The sequence below is a fragment of the Neolamprologus multifasciatus genome, chromosome 2, assembly GCF_963576455.1.
Source record: "Neolamprologus multifasciatus chromosome 2, fNeoMul1.2, whole genome shotgun sequence".
Taxonomy (NCBI): domain Eukaryota; kingdom Metazoa; phylum Chordata; class Actinopteri; order Cichliformes; family Cichlidae; genus Neolamprologus; species Neolamprologus multifasciatus.
The window spans coordinates 27,530,821-27,547,011 of record NC_140440.1 but is presented as its reverse complement, the minus strand read 5'-3'; the positions used below and the strand labels follow the sequence as shown (position 1 = coordinate 27,547,011).

The 16,191-nt window shown below is 40.5% G+C and overlaps 2 protein-coding genes across 3 annotated transcripts; both read right to left on the bottom strand.

The window, feature by feature from the left end:
• Window positions 1-927: 927 nt before the first annotated feature.
• tcirg1b (T cell immune regulator 1, ATPase H+ transporting V0 subunit a3b) lies at window positions 928-9,167 on the bottom strand. Of its 2 annotated transcripts, none has more exons than XM_085173342.1 (21): window positions 8,973-9,167; window positions 7,860-7,978; window positions 7,626-7,704; window positions 7,394-7,536; window positions 7,183-7,281; window positions 7,035-7,096; window positions 6,833-6,959; window positions 6,649-6,731; window positions 6,458-6,551; window positions 6,087-6,299; window positions 5,837-5,987; window positions 5,592-5,731; window positions 4,539-4,696; window positions 4,258-4,348; window positions 4,034-4,152; window positions 3,673-3,886; window positions 3,078-3,188; window positions 2,905-2,997; window positions 2,685-2,805; window positions 2,295-2,466; window positions 928-1,776 (listed from the first exon to the last, which is right to left on the bottom strand). In XM_085173342.1, exons 2-21 carry the CDS (start codon window positions 7,974-7,976, stop codon window positions 1,683-1,685), a joined length of 2,481 nt encoding a protein of 826 aa, XP_085029468.1. In that variant the 5' UTR covers window positions 7,977-7,978; window positions 8,973-9,167; the 3' UTR covers window positions 928-1,682. The 2 variants fall into 2 exon arrangements, with proteins under 2 accessions (XP_085029468.1, XP_085029473.1); XM_085173347.1 differs by having other exon boundaries at window positions 7,186-7,281; window positions 8,973-9,165.
• Window positions 9,168-11,129: 1,962 nt separating this feature from the next.
• On the bottom strand, window positions 11,130-16,066 carry prpf19 (pre-mRNA processing factor 19). The gene is made up of 16 exons (XM_085173489.1): window positions 15,872-16,066; window positions 15,513-15,662; window positions 14,952-15,028; window positions 13,940-14,081; window positions 13,718-13,791; window positions 13,556-13,621; window positions 13,417-13,458; window positions 13,215-13,289; window positions 13,051-13,126; window positions 12,855-12,964; window positions 12,578-12,733; window positions 12,400-12,469; window positions 12,139-12,312; window positions 11,841-11,923; window positions 11,424-11,529; window positions 11,130-11,329 (listed from the first exon to the last, which is right to left on the bottom strand). Exons 1-16 carry the CDS (start codon window positions 15,888-15,890, stop codon window positions 11,232-11,234), a joined length of 1,518 nt encoding a protein of 505 aa, XP_085029615.1. The 5' UTR covers window positions 15,891-16,066; the 3' UTR covers window positions 11,130-11,231.
• Between the last annotated feature and the right edge of the window lie 125 nt (window positions 16,067-16,191).

Sequence of the window (16,191 nt, the reverse complement as noted above, 5' to 3'; positions counted from 1 at the left end):
GTAAAACCAAAGTTACTTTCCCTAGTAACTAGTTACTTTGAAAGTAACGAGTAACTTGAAGTAACTGAGTTACTTTTGATAGAAGTAACTAGTAATGTAACTAAGTTACTATTTTAAAGTAACTTACCCAACACTGGTAACCAGTGATCTGAAGATTTTTCCCTGCAAAAGAAGTTATTATTATTATTTAATGTCAGACTCCTTTTGTGTAGGAGTGTAGGAGTTGTTGTTACATTCTTGTATTTAAATCTTTTACACTAATGAGCAAACGTCTTGAGCCACCCCTCATTTCCTTATACTGTATGTTACTAGGAAAATGGGAAAATAGTGCAGTTATTTATTGAAACGTGAAAACATACATGGAAATACAGTAAATCAGACAAAAACAGAGTTTTTACCATTCTTATGAGCTCAAAAGTCAAGATTTGGAATGACAACCTTTATTTTTCGACACAGGCTGAACTCTTTTAGTCAAGCTTTTTTGTCATTTATTTAAGTCGTCTTCACAAATAGTTTCCAGACATCTTGAAGGACAAACAAAGCTCTCATTTGGATGTTGCTGAGTTCTCTGTCAAGATGATCCCACACTACTTCAGTAATGTTGAGGTCAAGCCATGATAGTTGTCCTATTGTGTTTTGGATCATTGTCATGACTGAGAATCACCTTTTTGGTACAAAAGATAAAAATGTATACTTAGTGTGATGTTGGATAGAATCAAAGAAATGGAAACAAATTGATTTTTTTTGTCACAGGCTGTTAAGAAAAAACGACCTAAAGACAAAAATGTTCCTCAGAAGCTAAATATGAAACAATAACAGTTGGCTCCTCTAGACTTCTGCACAGTACTTTCATCTATGGTAACTTCTCAAAACAGTACTGTGGCATATAAATGGTATCACTCGGCTGGCAACAGATACTTCAAGTGCTTCGTTTAATAAAACTCAACATTTAATTTATTTTCTGCAGAAAACTGTTCAATTTTACAGTGTAAACAGGGAGGGAAAAATTCATTCCATTGCAGTGTTTTGTACAAAGTGGTGATTTAACAATAGAAGACATCATCTGTCCATAACACATAATGTATAAACAAACAGTCCTAGTAAGGCACCCGAGAAAAATGTATTTATCAATAAATACTTGGTGTGGTGTTGTTGGAAGACATGACAATGTGGGAACATCTTTGGCTCATAAAAATCATCCAAGTCATTATCTGAAGAATTCTAAAGAACTTGCACTTTAATACTTCAGGTCAAAACTTAAACTTTCCCTTAAACTGCAAAACAAATCCATTCACTAGTGTACGTTCCCTTTTCAAAATTGATGCTTATTATAAATGTTGAGAGAGTGAAAAGCACATGATTACCAACAATTTCTCATGCTACTGATAGAGTAATTAGAAAGCAGTACATTACACTTTGAAAAATAATTAGCATGGGGATACAAAATGTGCGTTTTATATATATGATATGATATAGTGGTAAATTAACGTATAGGGAATCATTCTACTGATGCAAAAATAACAGTACATCATTCATCATTCATTGATCATTGTGCAAGTTAACCAAACCATTTCATAGCAAAAGGGAACCAAAGGTCGAGTACCGTTGTTAAGACAGGGTCGTTCTGATTCATAGACACATAAATTAACTTTGCTAGCAACCCTGAATAAACCGTTGGCTGATCATATAGGGTTTGAGACATTTATTATAGATGTGAAGGAGAAAGGGGCGAGTTTGTAACCATCTCCACTGTAGAACTTGTTCTGAAACTCCACCCTGTGAAAGAGACGGGCATAAGTCAATCTCTAGCAACAAACAGAAACCTCAGAGCACGTACCATACTCTTATTCTACAGTGGACTTTTTTTTTTAGATAATAGTCCAACTTGTTGTTCCTAAAGGTTAAGTCAGTCTTTTCTCCAGCACCACCATCCTGAGAAAACTACTGCATACTGTAGGTGGTGTCTCCTACAGTCAAATTCCACTTTGCATGCAGGGTTATTGCCAGAGGCAGCTGTAAAGTCTCAGTCATTGCCTTCACTACATCTGTCACACGACAGACAGCAAATAGAGTGCAATGTTTACACCAGCATGTAACAAAAACATGTGACCATGGATTGCTGGCTTAAAAAAAATGCACAGACACATAAAACCTGACACACACTCCGAAATAAAAAATAAATTAAAAATGGTTCAGGATTTTACCCAGTCCAATCATACAGCCTATTTCCTTTAAAAATTGTAGTTAAGCAAAGCTATTTTCCCCCTTTGTCTCAACCCTTCTGTAATTCTCACCAGTGCAGACGGAGCGCGTGCAAGAAAGCTGAGAGCCCCTCCATGACCAGAAGGATGCAGACTGTCAGCACAGCGAAGAAGGCGAAAATCACAAAGAGGACTACAGCTCCCACGTAACCTTGCCACGTCAGCGCCCTACGCATGACCATCTCCCACAGCACCTCTGACAGCTCTGTGGAGACACAAGTGAGTCACTGTTAGAGAATCACAGCCGGCTGGAAAACAACAACATGAGCGTGTATAACTAGAGAAATAAAATGGATAAAAAAAAAAGAAGAGTATGAGTAAGTTTCCTTTAAAAGAGGAAGTCGTGTGTGTGTGTGAGTGAGTGTGTGTGCATCATGTGAGTATGAAGATAAGCATTGTGTTTGTATGTGCAGTGCCACTGACGTGCGTGTGCCAGGCTGAGAGCCCAGAGTCGGAGGTAGGAGGCTGTGTTGGAGATGCAGCCCAAGCAGTACTCGATGGTGTGGATGGCCTGATGCATGAACACATCAGCGACATCAAACTCCTACAGACAGCACAACAACAAAAAAACAAAAACAAAAGGAGTTCATCAGACCGTATTAAAACAGGTAAACTAATTTAGTTACTCTAGCTTCACCCTCACCTCTTCTACTAGCGGCCTTCCTTCGACTTCCCCCTGATGAACATTGATCGAGCCTTCGTCAGACACCAGTGGACGCCTGTCTTCATCCAGATGCTGCAGAGAATTAAAGATCAGTCAGAAAAGTAAATGCAGCCAAATAAAAGGAATTAAAATTCAACCAAACGCAGACTCACGACTCGACGTCGTCTTCTCTTGAACATAATGTATTCAAACGTGGGCTTCCCAAGGAGGAGGAATGGCACAGAACACAGAGCCAGTATCACCAGGACCTTTTGCACTATAGCCTACACAGAGTTACAGAGAAGAGGTTAACCTCATTTGACCGTTAATTTATTCAGTTCAGGGCTTGCATGTATTTAACTACTTAATGACTGCAGCATTTTTGTCATTCAAAAAACAAAACAGAGACACAACTACATCACTGTTGCTTGATAATGCAGTTAAAGTGCTGATTACTATATTTGGAAAGTCCCTTATTGTGTTCATGTGCTTGTAATAGATGTGGCATCTGGGGTTTGACCTGCCAAAGCAGTGCTGCATTTACATGCTAGACTTTCACAAAATAAAAACCACAAACAACCACTGAACGATGTAAATATGGTAACAACATACATAAAGACTATCATTCAGTTTATAATAACATTTCATGATAACTACTGCTCAGTGTGATCAACCAACACACACGTTTTGGGAAGTGGGAAGCTAAGAAAATGCATAAAGCAAACCCGATATGTTCCTATTAGTGAAGCTCACAAACGACGCACACACCTGTCCATGATAAAGCGGAGGGTTGTCAGGGTTTTCCGTAAACATGAACATGTTTATGAAGTGGAGCAGTACGCTGGGAGCACTTTTGGACTGAGAAGGAGCGTAAGCAACCCACTTATAGACCACCATGAACACCAGGTAGCCAAAGAGAAACAGCATAAAGAAAAGCTCTGGGATCAGCACAAAAATCAAACTGCTGAACTTGCGAAAGTGCCTGTAGAAAAAGAAAAAACAACAACAACAACCAGGGAGAAACAAGGATAAGAACATGAGGATGTGAAGGCAACACAGAGCTAATCTGAAACACACAAAACAGGTGTGCAAGCGAAACACATGTAACCAAAGGGTAAAGATTATTTACCAGTAGTTGAAGAATGACAAGCAGACTCCAAAAGTCATGTGAATAATGCCGATGATGACTGACATCTTCATCTTGTAAGAGTTTAGGAATGTTAGTTTGTTGTTGGACATTCCCCAGACCTGACGACAACATCAGAGAGAATAACTGGAGTTACAATCGAGACATATATATACACATATTTATGTGCATATTTGATTGGAGGACGATGAATATGATGGGCACACCGGGTCAATGCCAAATGGATAGGGGCTTGTGAAAACGCCGGGCACAACAGGATCCATGGATAAGTACTGGCTCCCTGCCAGCACCGATGAACTGAAAGAGACCCCACGAAGGTAAAAAAGTGTGTTGAAAATGGAGTAAACAGAAAATAAATATTACTTATTATATTATTGTTTATGATTTATTTGACCTGTATTTTGTGTGTACTAAAAACTCAATAAACACATTGTTGGGAAAAACAAGCAAATACGTTTCCAGGGTGAATATACGAAAATGTTCTTACTTCCATATGTTTTTTTCAAACATTGGGCCGACGTGCCAGGCCGAGCTGAAGGTGGCGAGGCCTTTGCTGAAGCACTCGTTGTAAATGGCTCCCGTGTAGATGGAGAACAGTCCCATCAGCAGAATCAAATACCTTCCACTGAACATCATCCTCCAGATCTGACACACAAAGTGGTCAAGGACATGTTTTAGTACGTTAGAATTATTTGACTTTTTTACATTTAAACATAAATGGGGAGCTGTGTGACAAAAAACAGAATGCAATGATTTGGAAATTTGTTAATACGCCCACATTTTATTTACACAGAAAACAAATATTAAATGTCAAATATTTAACAGCTGGAGGAACAATGTGCAACAGCATCTTAGTCAAAGTTTTAGAGCAACAAATCCTCTCGTCCAGTCAACGTCTTTGAATATGTCAGTAAGATAACACTAAACCATGTGGTGTCTGAGGGGGGCGGTGCCACACAGCGGGAAACATGGCCGTGTCCCAAATCTTTTGCGTCATCTTGCTGCCATGTTTTGTTTTGTTTTCCTTAAATTGGTACATGCTTTCAGTTTAAACAGTTAACATGTTTTCTATGTCCTACTGTGAATCAAATATAGGTTTATGAGAATTGCAAATGGATTCATTTTGTTATTATTTAGGTTCTATGACGTTTTTGGAATTGAGGTCACAGAAACCATTGCTACTTTTTCTCTTCGGTGAATTTCATGTTGGTTCAACTTGTAATGCCACTAAAAGAATGAAGCCAGAGGCATGTTTGTGCATGCAAATTTCAAACCACATGCAAATTTTACAAGGTACTGGCGGATTCCTTGGCTCACGCAGATTATGAAAGCATTCTGGAATTTCAGTACATTTTATGGGGCATCCGTTAAACAGGAAGTGAGTTCATTTGGTTATTAGTGTGGTGACGAGCAGGTCCTGTGGAACAGAGGAACAGTCTAAATGTGGTCTGTTGTTTTACTGATGCTGCTTGGTCTGAAATTAAGTTGCCTTTAAGTTAGACATTTTGTTAAATACAGAGTGTCTCCTTTCCTAAGTTACCTCATTGTTGTTGTTTCTAAGTTTGGGATCCTTTTCCTCGAGGACCATCCAGAGAGCAGTCAGAGTCATCAGTAAACCATGGCCCACGTCCCCAAACATCACCGCAAACAGGAAGGGGAATGTAATTATGGTGAACAATGCTGCAGGAGCATTGAGAGACGAGATTTAGCCAAAGACAAATACCTGAAAGACTTCACTTTGAACACATTTCATGAGGAAATTATTTATGTCATCTAATGACGCACCTGGATTGACTTCACGGTAGGCTGCCACTCCATAGGCGTCTACAATGTTCTGGAAACCTGTTGTGAAGGAGTTGAGGGGAAACAGAGTAGGTGGAGGTGTAGAGCAAGGCAAGCGGTTGTAGAAAGAGTCAACCCCACTGCCGCTTTTCCTCTGAGGTCGGAGAACAGGGTGGGATAAAAACAGGAAATTAGGCGATTTACTCATATGTGCTTTTTACAGCTCTATGTTTCTGCTCATCTGTTGTCTCACCCCTCCCTCTCTCAGCGCACTCTGCAGTTCAGGCAGCTTGGCGGTGGGACACCAGGCCTCAGCGATCAGGCATTTGTCAGTGACAGAGGGGCTGCAGAGATTCAGTACCAGCTGGATCGCCTTGCATTTCTGGACGCGCACCTTCCACTGGGGCAGAACGGCCACCGCCTTCATCAGCAGCTGCTGCAAGAAGCTTTCTGTCTGTGACAACACCTGAAGTCGCAGAAGGAAACACAAAAAGAGGCATGATGAATGTTCTAGAAGCACAGTAATATAATATCCTATGTAGAAACTATAAAACCAGAGATTACAGTCTTTTAATTATTTTGATGTGAATATGTAGTATCAAAAACCAAAAGAAAATCACTCACTGATTTGATATCTTCAATTCTACCTTGAAGCCCCTGGAGAACCTCCTCTCTCTCAGCAGAGCTCTCAGGGTATGCAAATGTCTCAGTGCGGAAGCTGCGAGGAGGGAAAATCCAAAGAAATTCAAGTTCAAAACACAGCAAGGTGCAGTTTCAGAATCTCAAAAATAAAAGAAAGAAAAAAAAATCCCCACCAATCGCAGATCTTCTTGACTTTCTGTCCAATTTGATCTCCCCAGAAGGAAATGAGGAACACGGTCCATTGCACCATTTCCCCCTGCAAATGGAGAAAGAGCAAACTGCTGTGGTAAAACACCTGGAATGAAACTCACAGCACAAACTCTCTGCGATCCCCTCTCCTTTTCCCCGAGCTCTTACAGTGTCAGGGTGCTCAAGTCGATCCTCCATTTCTCTAAAATCCACAATAATGTAACCGCGACACGCCCGCCATAACAGTCGCTCGAACGAGGGCACCTTCCAGGGGTGGACCACTCCTGCCACAAAACTGAGGGAGAGGAAAACTGTTATATAGAGAGGAAAAAGACAACATTTTACTCTTTAACATTTAATTGAGACCTACCTGAGTCGGACATCTTGGCGGTTATCAAACAGACCTTGGCTCTCCACTGCACCTGGTGGCACCTGTGAGAATAAGACAGAGAACATTCTTTTTTAGTTTTCCTCATGACAACAATTACAGAAAATGGAGCAGAAATGGAGTTTTTCACCACGTGTGACGCCGTGAGAGAGTGAGTTCTGGTCAGGACTCCTCGATACTGGGAGAGCTGCGTCAGCTGAGCCCTAAGGCTATCTCTGTTCCTGGACACCTAGTAGGAAACATACACGATATTCCATTAATCCCAAAAATTGTTCTGTCTCTCGTGGTGCACTAAGCAGAAAACCGAAGACTAACTCCTCGGGCTCTATTTTGGCGCTCACCTCCTTGAGCTCCCTGGCGAGCCTCTCGCTCTCCTCCTCTATGGTGATGAGCTCACGGGGCTGAGGGGCAGAAGGTGTCGGACACGGAGGAGGGAGTGGACCCTTTAAGGGTGGCGAGCGATTTATCTCCTGCTCCAAGAAGTCTGAAGGGTGGAAAAGGTGGATGATGAATCATGGAAAATAAAGAAGATGAATGGAAATGTAAAGAGGAGCATTATGAGTCAGTACTCACGGAAAGTCTTCTCGAGATCCTCGCATCGTCTGACCTCGCTGACAAATTTCCTCTGAAAGGAGTTCACGTTGGGGTTTAACTGAAAGCAAAGAGCAGAGAATAAGGTTACTGAGCGAGTCTACGTGACCTTCACCAAAACCCATGATGCAGTCTGTTGCAGGTTAACAATTGCACTGGACTCCATGAACTGCACCAAGAAGAAGAAGAACGGCATAAAGGGTTTAATAGACTCACGTCTCTGAACTCAACCAGGCCCAGCTCTCCCAGCTCGCTGACACAATTATAGGCCGAGCCGGACTGAAGAAAGAGCTGCACCAGGCACACCTCCTCGCTGCGAAATATGGAGCCCATGTCTGTACAACACCAAAGAAACAACTTTACACACACACCGTCCTCTGGATACAGCTGAGTGAAAGTACTGCACCATATAAAGAGGAATTTAAAAAAAAGACAGACAATGGTGTTAACGGTTGGCATCTACTTTCAGTTAGAGCAATAAAAACTACTCAGTGCAGAAGTAAACTTAAGAAAGAGGAAGCATCAGGTCCTCCTGACCAGATGATCAGGTGGGGTTTCCACTGTTGCACGTACATGTGTCTGCCAAAATTAGCACATTGACTCTTTTTTTAGTTAAATAAAATAATCAAAGATGTACATATATATTAAAAAGCATTACTATATTTTAGAAGGGCACAATAAGGTGCATTATTCCTGCTTTCCCCTATCTACATACAAAGCAGTTTTGTACAAGCGCTCTACAGTAAACCCCACCTTTATGAAGGTTACAGTGTTTGATCCTTTTTTAAAAGGCTTACAGCGCTGGATCATTTTTCAAAGCATTGCGGTGCTCGCACTATGGTCAGACTATCCTCATACATTTGGAGGAATGACCGGTGAATTGGATCTAACAGTTTCTTCATAAACTGAGCGTTAAGAGTGTCATGACGGTGAGAAACCGACAACTAAGAATATATACAAAATTACTTATATCATAAAATAAATGTAAGATGAAAGGAGCGTGGCTTCAGTTTATAAATGTACAAAGATTCATGCTGTTAAGGAAAAAGCATTCGACTTCGGGTCTTCTTCGATCTATCGACTATTGTCTCTGCTTCTCAGCTTTTGTTGCCTGGGGCAAAGTTTCGTTTTCTCTATAATCGCTAGCATACAACTCGAGTGAAGGAAAAGCCGAAACACTGAAGCGTTTAAAAATATATATTTAACCCATTAATATCAGCAACATTTAAGAAAAGTAACAGAGGGATTTGGTTTAGTCTCGGCGACAACTATAGGAGATAAAGCCGCTTGATAAAAACACAGATTTGAGCTGAATGTCGGAAACCTCACCTGTCTGGCTCTTTACCTCCGCTGCAGTTCGACCTGGTGTCTGTCAGGCAGTCTGGTACCCAGCGGGACGGACTGACCCGGGTCTGCTAACCTGGACAAAGCAGACGCGTCTGCGAGACTTGGGGTAGAAGTTCTCTGGCTCCGCACTTCCTGTTTGTGAGAGTCACGTTACTGCAGGAGGCACGTGATAGTTACCGTTTGAATCTCGCTCCACCGCGAGAGGTCGAGATTTTAGGATCTTTAATGGCGGTAACGAGTCCAATAAGTGGATGTTTTGCTTTGTTCTTTTTTATTAGAATTTTAGTCTGACAGGAAGTTAGAAGCTTATTATTAATCATTCACGGTTTGATATTAGAGTTAAGCTCATCTGGAGAAGCTGGTTTGGTGTACAGTCATCTGGAAACCGCAGTCACGTGCGTTTGATAAACCCAGACGTGCCCTGTTTTTTTCCTCTCCTAACTTTATTAACTACATACAAACCAAGGCCAGTACCATAATTTGTAGCATGTGATGTCTCCAAAAGATACATGCTAACGTTGGGGACACTATTCAAAGTAAAAGTCAACCACACATTTAAAACACTGGTTTTTAATTCAGTTCTGTTACATTTAAAGAAACTGAAAAATAGTTCCTTTCTTAGTAGTTTCATTATTATGCAGCAGGCAAAGGAAGAATGTAGACGTTCACAACACTTAAAATTCAACTGAGATGTTGTGTAGGATTTAAGTAGAAATCACAGCCTCTAAGCATGCAGATATGTATCATAGGCGTGAAAACCATGGCCGTTTTGGGCTTTTGATTTCTTCAAGCTATTCTTTCTCTAGGGTGGAATGATTGTACAGCATAGATCTTTAATGGTTTAAAAAAAAAAAAACAAGAATTCAGTGCACGTTTGAATTTATTGTGGATTTCCTCTAATCCACACATAATCAAGTCTTTTAATTAATTGGTGCTGAAGGTTCTGTGTCTTTTTACTTGAAAACGCCAGCGCATATTAACTTCTTGTTCATGTGATCATGAGTTCCTCTTTGCCAGCATAAAAGGGATTTGTTATGCAAATGTGTCACTACTTTTTTCAGGGGGGGGTGCGTGTATGTCTGGAAGAAGACCTAAACTGTCACTGTCAGATAAGAGGAAAATGGTTACAATGAAGCATGCCATTAACTGGAAACTGCTGGAACAGCAGCATCACTGTCCACAGTGAAGTGAGTTTTAGAGTGTTACGTCACGACGGACTGAGGATGCCAGTCGAAAAAAAACGGGTCCTGCTCCAAAATCAAGACCTTCAAGCTCAACTGAAGCTTGTTGATGGATACCTAGATTGTCTGCTCAAGGCAAGCCCTTCTAAGAAAACATTTAACCAAATATCAATGCAAGTATGTAAAAGAGGGTAAAAAACACAAAAAATCCAATCCTCCTTGTATGTAAACCGGTGACTGCGACTGTATCAAAAATAAAGATCACTTTCATTGTTTGGTATAAAGCTCAAACATCAAGAAAGCAATGAGTAAAATGCATTTTGGTTTGAAATGAATTTTATATTTTGGATGTATCTTGTAATGACAAAGTAACCATTCTAGCTGAGGACGCCACAGTGACAGACACTTGTATGGCAATACAAAAGATATTTTATTTAATTGTAAAAGGGCAGATGTGCAACAGGTAAAACAGCAGGTAATAAGAAATACACACCCAGGGGGAAAACAAAAGACAAAAATGTTTAAATGGAATCAATAAAACAGGAAATGAAATGTGGCAAAAGTTCACAGAAGTACATCAATTTCTTACACCTGTTGATCTCACTGTACATGACTGTAGATGTATCTTATCTTACCCTAACGATATTATAATGAAGCTGGTCTACACTAAGAAGCAATTATAGTTTCCAAATGACCCCCTCTCCTTTGATACATACACAAAAAAAAAAGAAAAGAAAATACTACAGTAAAATCATAATTGCTGGCAAACAGGAAAGGAACTTAGAGGCTTTTCATGTCATTTTACATCATTTAGATTTCAAACACTTAAAGCCAACAAACATGTCGCACTAACCATGCTGCTTCAAATCGCTGACAATCTCACAGATTTCTTCACTGGATATGAGGACTGACTCACTAAAAAAGATGCAAAGTTAGCACAGATTTCTTTTTTTCTTCCTTTTCTGATAATGAATGTGTTGGAGGTAGCGGCAGCTCTGACACAGACTGTTCTTGTCTTAGTTGCCCTCCTCCCCTCATCTTGAATTTCTGCTTTTATTTTTTACAAACTGTAAAATTTGAGGCTTCTGTCCATTGCTGTAGATGTCAGGAACCGGGCATTCTCTCCAAAGGCCACCCCAGTCACCAATCCTGTATGGTCTGTGGTTGAAAAGAAAAAGATCAGGGGTAAATGTCACATGCATACTAGTTGAAAGTCTCGAAAGAGAGTTGACTTTTTTTTTTGTCTTCATACCGGTGAAGTTGAGGACCTCAGACCACTGCTTGCAGATGTAGACACGGATGTCAGACCCTCCTACAGCCAGGTAGGTACCACTCTGATCAAACACAAGGGACTTCACCTGAAACAAAAAAATGAATGGATTAGGCTCAGAAGCAAACCTAAAATAAGTTGGACAACTTCAAAGCTGGTCTACAGTGAAATGCTGGAGTTTGGCTTAGTAAAAATGAAGAGAACGCAGTGAAAAACTGATAATCTGGTTCTTTCTGAAGTTAAAACAATCCACCCACCAGCACCCTGACAATTATACAATCAACTTTTCATCCACAGCCATTTATCTCTGTGTGCAATGACAGCCTACAGGTGATGCTAAGACTATTTCTCAAACACTTAAAAAATTCCTTTAGAAAGAAGAAATCCCAAATTTCTTACCTCATAGTTGTTGTCCAGAGTAATGGTCTTGAAGTTCTTCAGCTTCCTCAAATCCCACAGTTTCAGAGAGCTGTCCTGGGCACCTGGAGCAAACAAGGATAATTAAGTTTATTTTTTTCTATTGGCACACCATTTTTATTCTTGTAAGGCTGAAGACACGGATAAATCTCCAAAACTATGCAAGTCATTGATGCACAAGTCACTTTTGATACTCTAAAGAAAATGTAGCTCTACAAGTTTATGCACATTACAGACTGATGGCTAATCTACGCAAAAAATGCTATCAAGTCAGTCTCACCTGTGGCCAGATAGTATCCGTTCTCAGAGAAAGCAATGGAGGTGACAGGTCCAGAGTGACCGGGGAAGTTGGCCACGTTGGTGCGCTCCTTCAGATCCCAAATCTTGATCTGGGAGTCCGCAGTACCAGTGCCAAAAATGAGACCATCAGGGTGGAACTGAGCGCATGTGAGAGCTGAGGGGTGCAATCAGAAACATTATGCCTGGAAGAGGACTGTTATTATGACTATCAAACGCATTAAGCAAGCAAAGAGAAACTTACCACAGCCAGCACTTTCATCAGTAACTTTGGTGAGGACTCTGCCCGTCTGGATATCAGAAAAGGCCCAGTACTACAGGATAAAAGTAATAAGAGTTAGAGCGGTGAAGCAGTTTAACAGCAAAAAGGTAGATCATTCAGTGATTAAGTTCAAGGCCTGTCAGTAATTTCAAGCACGCACCTGATCCTCAGAGGAGCTGAGCAGGTAGTCTCCAGTAGCATGAAGAGAGAGACCAGTGACGCCTGCCTCGTGAGCACGCACCACCTGCACACAGTTGCCCCCGGTGACAGACCACACACGGATGGTGGTGTCTGGAGACGCGGAGAAGACCACGGACTAGAGGAGAAAAGACGGCAAGCGAGTGAGGAACAACAGATTAAAGGAACAATCGTTTTAGTCACATCTCCATTAAAATGGAGGTGAATGTTTGCATTTAGGTTCTCAGAGGACAAGTTACCTGAGATGGGTGGTAAATGACAGAGGTAACCTTCTTGGTGTGACCCTTAAGCGTTGCCACGATCTGCTCTTCGTTCTTGTCAAACACCACCACGTTCTTATCAGCTCCACCTGGGAGACAGAACAGGTTTAATATCAGAGTCTTTGTCTGGCATCCCAGCAAATGAAATACAGAATGAAAGATTGATTCAGTGTACCGGTGAGCACTTTGTTGGTGTCTGAGGGACACAGATCCAGAGACAGAATACCCGGCACACTGGCACTATGAAGACCCTGAAAGCAACATAAGAGAGAACGTTGATACATTGGATCGCTCGGTGAAACAAATGCATCCTCGTGATCCTGCATAATCAATACTTACAGCATGGGAGGCCACTTGGCGGTATTTGCCGAGATCCTCGGCTCTAACCAGATCCTCTGGGACAGTTTTGCCTCTCTGTAGAGAACCACAGTAAAGCAATTAAATGAGAGCGAGAGTAAATTATGCACAAACAGAGCTTGTGTCAAAACAAGTAAAACAAGTGTTTGCACATTAGCAGCTAAATACAAGAGAAATATAATACCTTCTTTCTCTCTGTAGTGAGGATAGTAGCCTTGTCTTGGAGCTGCAAACAGAAAAAAGCACATTTAAAAACATCAAGCAATTATGACAAAGGTCATAATGGTAAAAAATAATCAATAAAAAAAAAAAATCAATATTACCTTCTGGATGATTTCTGGAGTCATTCCCACTTGTTCACTAATCTCCATAGGCTCTCCACCAGCCCCCTGGTGTAAAAAAGGCAGAATTAAATATTGTTTAAAGGCATGATTTATCAGTCTGATCATTGTCTTATCAGCTGAAAATAAAGCCCAGCTACTCACTGCTGCAGCTGGCTGAGAGGCGGGGACTGCCTGAGGGGCAACCAATCCGGCCTGGGGTTTGAGCGTGGCAAGAGCTGTGGAAAGAAGAAATCAACTCATTAAAATAAATAAAACACACACATAATATCAATGAATCCAGGTTCATTTGGACCAGACGATCACATTAAAGCCATTTCTACATGTTTCATAACTGTGTAGAAACCCAAACTGTTGTCAACCCACCTTCTCTTGCAGCTGTGACCTCTTTGGTGAGTCGAGCGATGACTCTGCAGGCGGCATCGTGCTGATAGAGGGCGTGTGAAAGTTCTTGGCGAGTAGTCTGAAGCTGCTGCCGCAAGGTGAAACTATGAAGCATTACAGCATCCTAGAACAGATATCAAAAAGAAAAAGTGAGAAAGGAACACATGTATTATTTCACAAATTTTAAAAACGAAACAAAAAAAAACAAACAAACAAACAGATGAGGTCTTTAAAAGTTAACAACTAAGTTCAAAACAACCAGACATGTTAATTAACTTGGTTCTTCAAGCATTTTGCAGTCAAGATTTTAGAAAATAAATTTTAAAAAATCCCACAATATACTGGATTGTTTGAAATATATCTTTAAAAATGTATTAAACTCACTGGAATATGTGTTTAAATGAAATAAGGAGGATAACAAGATCGAACTCGCTTTTTTGGTCTCAGCTAAAGAATTTAAATCAATGTACCAACCAAACATATTTTTTGATCCTCTACTAATAGAAATGAATTAAAATTGATTTTAAAGACCCAGGGTTCGTCACAAAACTTGCAATTCAAGAAAGGAAAGGGGCAAATCTTCCATTAGATTATTCTTTTGTGGCATAGATTAGATTTATAATAATGTGTTGTGACCCATCATACAATGCACAATTGAAAACAAACAAACAAAATAAACCCAAAACAACTGTCCTGTTGTTAAAAACTGCCAGAGAGGGATAAATGGTGCACTGTAACACACTTTTAATAGTTAAACTATGTAACACCCTACATATTGATTTTACTTCTACATATTTATAACTAATTTATATTGATTGATTAATAGCTGACTCCCTACTTGTTTAAAGGTTCTTAAATGTGTGTGTGTGTAATGTGTTGTTGATGTAGTGTTAAACATTAATAAGAAAAATCAATTTAAAAACAAAATGATACATACAATAGATACAGTATAAAGTGCTCTGTTCTTTGCTATCTCAGAGTTTACAGGACTTACCCATTCATCTTGAAGGGACTTGAGAATGGCAGGAATACTGGTTGCCGATGGTGCCTTTGGTCTAATAGGATGAGCCACTAAAAGACAGGAAACATCTTCAGTAACTTATCAAGGCTTATTTGCAATAAAATTTGAGCATTTAAGGGCATATGACGCACTGATTTTCTTTTCATATATAAATCTTGATAATGTTCTATGTTTCTATGAATATCACAAAGAGTAGTTCATGAACACCATTCCAAGTTTGCCTCACCCCTGAAGGCCACACAAATAAAATGAAAACTTAGAATATTAGAATATTCTGCTTCTTCTGAAGTTGAAAATAAAAGTTGATTTGTTTGGGAGGTTTTATTTTTCGCTTCACTTGAATTTTTCAGGTATTGTTTGGTTTTTTATATGATAAATACAATACAGTACAATGCAACACGCCTGCAAACTTCAGCCTACTAAACCAAAGCCGAGCATCATGCCACTGATAACGACCTCTCTCACGGAAGTAGCATTACTCTGTATGAGCTTTATTAAGGTCTATTGGCTCATAGAAAACACCCAGAAACCCACCTTTGATGTCTACGAGCTGCTCCTCGGACAGCGGCTGTCCGTTCATCGGGTCCGTCCCATTCTCTGCGATGTACTTCTCGATCAGCCTGCGTTCAAACACCTGGTTGGACACCGGAGAGACGCACGGGTGCTCTGGCACTTCATTAGAAACTGTAAAAGAGTTCAGTTCCGGCTTTTTAACACCACATAAATACCAGCAATTTAAATATACACACAATTAAAAAAGAGAGATCGCTGAACTATATAAAAGAAGAAGGCGGTACTGCATGGCCGCTAACGCTAGCTAAATCAGCTAGCAGCATTAGCGCGGTACCGTGCTAACCGGCCTCCGTCATATCAATGAATTCAGCTTCACCTACTTGCACAAACCAAAGCCATGTTCCAGGCGGAGTCCTACAAGTCTCGTCTTAAATGTGATTTCTGCTCGCGCTTTACTTTAAAGTTGTTGCAGCTAAGGTAGACTTTACTTCTGTTTGGAAGTAGCACGCTGTCCTTTCATTGCCGCTACAACGAAGATTCTTCTTCTACGCTTTGAGTTAGCTTCAATGTCCCAAACTCTGCCACCTACCGTCATGCGCTGAGGAGAACGAGAACGAGTTTTAGCCAAATAGACGCTCACGACACCAGAGTCAGAATCAGCTTTATTGATCAAGTATGTGTACACATACAAGGAGTTTTT